Here is a 7,407-nt window from a genome sequence, read left to right on the forward strand (position 1 = left end):
CACATAAAATTAAACTCAAAATTCCACTTTCGCCTATGTCCTAATTAAGAAAGGGAAATCATATTCTCTAATACCTGCAACACCAGTCCTATCACCACAGGGAGTATATGAAGACAAATCTTCCCAAGGCTAATACGATCCGTTCCGACGCGATATAAGGAATCCGGCTTCTCTGCTAGAAAAAGGATTGCTAGGATCTGCTTGGATAATTATTTGAGCCCTCCACGTCAGCTCAACTAAATCCAATGGCTGTCAAACTGACAGTAAATATGGATAAGAAAAAAGCCATCAGCACCTCTCTCCCACCTTCCAAGCTCCTCTGCCAAAGTGGCTCATCAGTCTGAGCCACCTTCACAAGCTCATCCATGGCCGCCAAAGCTAGCTCCAAAAATGTAGTCCTCTCGTCGAGCCCTCCCACCACTGGCCTAGTGTGAGCCACAATAGACATGCCACCCCGAAGTCCCACTCCGAAATCGGGTCCCAATGGCATTGTTGTACCCACTGAGCTCATCCCACCGAACTCATTGTTCCCAACTCCGAGTTCTAGAGCTGAACTCGGCAGTGGCAGCCCTATTGATGGACCAAGAGACGAAATTGGGTGGCCCAAGAACTTGACGGCAAGTGCACAAACCCGGTCTAACTCGTCCTTTAACCGGGCATTGTCGATCCTGAGATGTTACTCTTCAATAGAAATATCGCCTATCATAGCCGGAGCAGTTTGTGCAAACTGGGTTCCTCATGGCATCCCTGATTGACATGTTTTCGGCTCGAAGCTTATCATTCTCTTGCCTCAGCAAAGAGTTCTCATGTCGTTTAAATCGAGTTTGAAACACCCAAAACGACCAAAACATCTCAGTGCTTGGCCTTTTTGTTATCCATATTTGCTGTCAGCTTGACAACCATTGAATTGAGTTGGGCTGACGTGGCGGGCTCACATGATTATCCAAGCAGATCCTAACAATCCTTTTTCTAGCAGAGAAGCCGGATCCGATATAAAGTTATAGACCTAATGCTATCTTGAAATATATGATGCAAAGTACAAGCTAGGCGGTCAATCAACACGTCAGTAGAGGCTGAGCCTGTTAGAGCATCTCCAATGGGTTTGTTATTTGGCTTTGGTCAAATTTGAATTTGACATATGACATGGCAAATTTGATGTAGCAACATTTTGACAATTTTTAGCTCCAATGGAGATGTCAAATTTGAATATTACTTTAATATATAAAATTCTATTTATATATTAAAGTAAACTGGAAACTGGAAACAGAAACTGCTTGAAAACAGAAACAGAAATAGAAACTGGAAACTGCTTGAAAACTAGCAGTTAAATAGCAGCAAACAAAATCAGCTTGATTTTGATAGCACTCAAATGCAACATCACATGAAACCAACATCATGATACAAACCGAAATGGATTGAAAACAGAAACACAAACTGGAAAACGTGCAGTCAAATAGCAGGAAACAATGACAACTTGAAAGAGTTTGCAAGCAGTCAAATACATGATCACTGGAAGTTGCTCAAACTGATACAAACTAAAATGGAAACCAACAACCTCACACTTCATATATCACCTTGGAGAATTTTCATCTGAAGTTTGGAATAATATGCCCTCTGCTCAGGATTCATAGTTGATGTATCCATAGACATAATTTTCATCTCAGCCACAAATTTCCTATTCTCAGCCTCAAGTTTCCTAACTCGCAGTTTCTCCTTGTCAACTTCAACTTTCTCCTTCATAATCTCCAGCTTTTTTTCATCTCTTTCTTTTTTCTCTTGATGTAATTTTTGTATTTGCACCAATTGATCAGTGGTTTCTTTCAGCTTTCTTTTCTCAACCTTCTTACCCGGTGGTCTAGACATTGGAAAGCAAGTGTTCGTGCCTTCTTCTATATCTATGTGAGTGCTTGTAGTTGAAGATGATGAGATATTAGTTATAGAAGATTTAGATCTTGGCTTACTTTTCTTGATGTCCAGCTCTTGCATTAGTTGTATCCACTTTGGTTGGTGCCTTAACAAAATCCAAGCATGATCAAGATTGAACCGAATCTTTTCTTGTGCTTCAAACATCTTCTTTGCATCTGCAATCTGAAGAGAGTAAAAACTGATTAACAACCAAACAAAATTATACCATGGTGCTTAGATGCATTACTTTGAAGACGTTATAGTAGATAATCAAACAGAGTTTACCTTGTCTTGTTCAGTCTTCCCACTTTCATGTCTTTCATTTATAGCTGCAAAACATCCTGAAAATTTGTTCACCACCTTTTGTATTTTTCCCCACCGTTGTGTCAACATCGGTTGTGAAAGATCACTGTCAAAGGACTTGTATTGATGATAGTACTCAGTAATTTTCCCCCAAAAAGTATGCAGCTTTTGATCATTTCCTTGTATTGAATCCATACTAGTATTCAACCAAGCAATTATAAGAAGTTTATCCTCCTCCACGTTGAAGCCGAGACCTCTTGGTGGCCTTTTGTTAGCCACTTGACAGACCTCATCAGCATTTTCATGCTCTGAGTCTTGTGTGAAAAAACTGGAAACCTGTGAAAACTGAGAATCCATAGAATAAGTCTTCAATACGTACTAAGAAAGCTGCCAGCAATTATATAGTGCTTCATGGCTGTTATATAATGCTTCTGTGTATCAGTTTAGCTATTGAAACTAATTAATGAAGTTGGATATAAGAAGTTATGAACGGAGTTAATGAAGTTGAGTTATTGTAGGAGTTTCAGGAGTTATTCAATGCACAACTATCCTATTTAATGCACAGCAACACAAATCAATCAATGTATGATAAGAACTTGTGGTAGGTGAGGGGCAGCCATTGTAGATAAATCAATGCTGATGAGAGAGTTATGAAACTGGGCAAAATGCACAAACCATTTACAGATATTGCAGATAATAAACTGATTGTCTACTTAACACGACCACTGCTGAGCAAAAACGTGCAAACTGAGCAAAATGTAAATACAGAGCTTGCACAACAAAGCACTGAAAAGAATCTATCTGCACCTTTTGTACCTCATCAATTTAAGGCATCAGTCTGCACATTAACTCATCATTATTTCCAGTCACATGTTAGGTAATAGAAACAATTAAAGACCACGTAGTTGACAGTCTAATCTGCCAACCAAGCTCACCAAAGCTGAATGTCTCATAAAATGCAACATGTACAAAAAGTAACTAATTTAAATGAGGCATTTAACTCAAGAACATAGAAATCAATGTTGTAGTCCTAAAAGCTTGAGCTGTGCGAATGGACAGCAAGCAAAGGCTAGTTATGATAATGAGAAAAACCATTTACAGATATAATTGGAACCGGTACAGATATAATTGCAAATCCCTAGCCAGCATTTGTTACAAACCCTTTACCAATACAGATATAATTGCAACCGGTTTATAAAAACCATTTTTAGCAATATTATACCAGCAGTAAGATTTACAGAGATCAGAGTACAGTAAGATGTACAAAGTGTGTTATATAAAACAGCCATGTGTACTATGTAATACGACTAGAATTTGTCTAGAGGAACTGCTAGTCAGATTTATGTATAAAATAGCTAAACTTATTTTGACTTGGACAAAATAACATGCCAATTATGATGATAAATTTGGAGAGCAAAGCATGTGAATGTTGGTGAAAGTGAGAGAGTAGCTTACCAACAGCATCAACAACAGTTTTCCCATTGGAAAATCTTCCCGTTGGTCCTCCAAAGTCGATCCCATAAGGCAAGTAATCAGCTCTTGCCAAGGACTGAAGCTGGTTTATTTTGCCATTATCAACCAAAGGATCCCCAAAGTTCAAGACCAAAACCACCACACACACCACCCACATTTTCTTCACCATTCCAACCATAATGCCCAAATTATAAGACCTAAAGAAGGTACTTAAACCTAGCAAAGAAAAAGAAATCTGATCAAGATGCCAGCTGCTAGAAGAAACAACTAAAGATTAGGGAAAGGTATAAATGGTGGAAGCTGAAGGACAATGGTACTGGTTTTGGGTCTGTGAGTGTGTGTGAGGATTAAAGGTGACATTGATGAGTATATATACATCAAAGCAATGGCATTTGATGGCCTAGCTTTTACAGTTGAGGAAAATGAAGTTCACTAGCTGCCACTGGAAAATGATACATGCACTAAAGATTCTTGAACAAGTGAATAACAAGCAAGCAAACAGAATTAGCAAAGTTCAGAAAATATACCCTCCATTGGGGAAGATCAAATTCTAATATTAAACAATAAGGATATGTTAACACCTCTCTGAACTTCTCAACTCAGGACTCCAGAAATCATTTGAATATCATCCTAATGACTAGGATTTTCTGCAAGTTATAGTTCTCCCAACCCCATTCCTTATTTCACAAGAAAAAGACTTTCAAACCGCACCAAACCAGAAACTAATAAGCACTTTACAACATTGACCAAGGACACAAACTAGAGAACTGAATACAAGACACTTCATAATAGCTATAACTTATGCCAGCTAGAAATCTACAAGTATTAATACAAATATACACCTTCTGAGAAAAAGGCCAGCAATGCCATGACAAAACAATCAAAATTAATTGATTCTAGAATCAAATTCTGGACTCCAACAAAAAGACAAACTATGATGAAGAGCACAGATGTGCAATGAAAAATAATTCCATTACAGTAAACGGTATCTATAAAAATAAAATAAAAATGTCAACCAAAGAGTTAATTATAATTTAAAATAAGATTTCAGCACTTACAGAGCCTTCAGCAATATCAATGCCAACATAGTACCCAATTTTGGCCTTGTCCCATTTGATGAGATCACCTCCCTACCAAAATAAGATATTAGAAATTATTTAGTGAAACAAAAGGGGAGGGGGAGATAAATGGACAACCAATTAATACCTTTCCGCATGCAAGATCAAGAACAGCATCTCCTCGGCGAGCATAGAGCTGAATTAGTACACTCTTAATCTGTTCGATAAGAGAGGGAACCATATCAACAACAAAAGTATAGAGTGTGATGATACCATTCAAGTACACAGAGGATTAAAAGACCAACCCAGTTGTTAAGCTTTTTTAAATGGATGATCGGACTAGCTTCTCGTTCTTCCAGAGTTTGATTTGTCCTTGCACTATAATGATCGGCCACTTTACGTGCAAATATCTTTGTGTTTCATCCTCCAAGAAATTTGAATCCTCTGAGAGCACAATGTATGACACTGATTAAGACAAAATCCTAACAAAATGCTTGCTTTCACCATATTGCATGCGTTGTAGGAAATACAAATGAAGCTTTCAATTAACATATCCTTTTTCTTTTGCTTTGTTCTAGTAAATAAGACACTGTAGTTGATTCAGAAAAGGGGTAACAATAAAGAATACCAATTGGACAATTAAGCAAGCAACAATGCAAGGTACCGAACTAAGAACCCAGCTCAAATTTATCAGCATAATAATGCTACACCTATAAAATACTAATCGAAAACATGAACAGAAAAACACTTGAAAGCTTTCACCTTTCTCCCTTTCCCTCACTTTCCCAGCAACCCAATAAAGAGCAGACTACAAAACTACAAGACCCAGATCCAAAACCCCTCAAACTAACCAAAAAGATCAAAACTTTACCACATGAAACTACAAATCCCAGCCAAAGAGCAAAATGGTATGCAAAATATGGCACTGCTGATCGACAACCTAAATAAACCACAGTAACCTCCTACATGTTCTCTTATAATGTCAACTACAAGATGTATGCATTTGCATATACTATCGACACCAAGATGTATGCATTATTCATACTATCAACTATGGTCTAAAGTTTTTACCTCCCTTGAGACCACCACAAGCCTGTTTCTATCTAACCAACCTCCAGCGGCAGCGTCCAATACTAACAAAGCAAGAAAACAGAAAAACTATCAAAATAAGATTTTTATGTTGAAATTGCAATACAATGCATAGTATCAAAATCAAAGATTTACCTGCAATAGCTCCTTCACCTCTCATTGTTGTACACCCTCAATTATCTGTGCCAAGATAAAAGTAAATGTCAAACCGAGAATCAAGACTTTATATACATCCAATAGTAAACATAAACAGTAACCACAATACACAAAGTGCCCCAAAACTACCAGAAACAATATCTACTTACTGATATTAGCCAAGTGACGTTGCCACAAGTGCTCAACTAGATCTGCTTGGAGCATAGTATGAGTTCCCTTGTCACGAATTCGCAAATGATTGCTGATAAAATCCTCAAACTCTATTGTGTGATTACGGGAAACCATAACATCATCAATATCCATATCTGGTTCAGCATATTGCCTTGCAAGAGTTTCAAGATCATCTTGTGCAGCACGCTCAACTCTTTCATCTTCAATAATCATGTTGTGCATTATCACACATGCTGTCATGATCTTTTGAAGCATTTCACGATCCCAACAACGAGCCGGTCCACGAACAATTGCAAAACGTGCTTGGAGCACTCCAAATGCTCGTTCTACATCTTTCCGACATCCCTCTTGAGCTTTAGCAAAATTCTTTGCTTTCTCTCCTTGTGGACATGGAATGGTTTTGACAAAAGTGGCCCATGAAGGATATATGCCATCGGCTAGATAGTATCCCATTGTATATTCATGCTCATTGATCTTATAAGAGACTAGAGGGGCTCGACCTTCACGAAGGTCAGCAAATAAGGGTGAATGCTCTAAGACATTAATATCATTGTGAGAGCTTGGTAATCCAAAAAAAGAATGCCATATCCAAAGATCATGTGACGCAACAGCTTCAAGAATCAATGAAGGTTCACGATGAACTCCACGAGAAAACATACCTTTCCATGCAACCGGACAATTCTTCCACTTCCAGTGCATACAATCAATACTACCAAGCATTCCAGGAAATCCACGACTCTCACCAATCAATAGCAATTTGGAAATATCATCAGAAGTTGGCCTTCTTAAGTATTCAGCGCGAAATACATCAATTACAGCTTGGACAAACCTTCTCATAGCTTCAATTGCAGTGCTTTCACCGATTCTAAGATAGTCATCCACAGCATCTGCCCCAATTCCATAGGCAAGCATCCTCATTGCAGCGGTAACTTTTTGAAGAGACGATAGCCCAAGACGTCCTGCTGAATCCCTTTTTTGAACAAAATAAGAGTCACGAGCTTCTACTGCAGCTAGAATTCGAAGAAAAAGATGTCGATGCATCCGAAACCTTCTCCGAAATACAACTTCTTCATGAACATGATTTGCAGCAAAATAATCATTGTAGAGTGTTTCGTGGCCTTGCAATCGTTGTCTATCTTTATATATGCGACCAGGAATTGAGCCCCGGCGTCTTCTTCTTCCCATCTCTTGTAGAGCAGTAATCTGCAGATTCATCAATTCTTCATCTGATGATGAATTGGCAAGATCCCAA

The 7,407-nt window shown here is 38.3% G+C and overlaps 1 protein-coding gene and 1 long non-coding RNA gene across 2 annotated transcripts; both read right to left on the reverse strand.

The window, feature by feature from the left end:
* Positions 1-4,678: 4,678 nt before the first annotated feature.
* LOC112169511 lies at positions 4,679-5,825 on the reverse strand. The gene is made up of 4 exons (XR_002924700.2): positions 5,811-5,825; positions 5,045-5,183; positions 4,888-4,956; positions 4,679-4,811 (listed from the first exon to the last, which is right to left on the reverse strand). It is a non-coding gene; the product is annotated as an uncharacterized LOC112169511 (long non-coding RNA).
* Positions 5,826-6,109: 284 nt separating this feature from the next.
* LOC112170571 lies at positions 6,110-7,407 on the reverse strand. The gene has a single exon (XM_040507484.1). The coding sequence runs from the start codon at positions 7,368-7,370 to the stop codon at positions 6,126-6,128; it is 1,245 nt and encodes a 414-aa protein (XP_040363418.1). The 5' UTR covers positions 7,371-7,407; the 3' UTR covers positions 6,110-6,125.

This window comes from Rosa chinensis, chromosome 6 (assembly GCF_002994745.2).
Source record: "Rosa chinensis cultivar Old Blush chromosome 6, RchiOBHm-V2, whole genome shotgun sequence".
In the NCBI taxonomy this organism is placed as follows: Eukaryota; Viridiplantae; Streptophyta; class Magnoliopsida; order Rosales; family Rosaceae; genus Rosa; species Rosa chinensis.

Bases quoted from the DNA above. Each gene is read 5' to 3' on its own strand.
- LOC112170571 (XM_040507484.1), bottom strand. From the start codon at position 7,370: ATGAATCTGCAGATTACTGCTCTACAAGAGATGGGAAGAAGAAGACGC.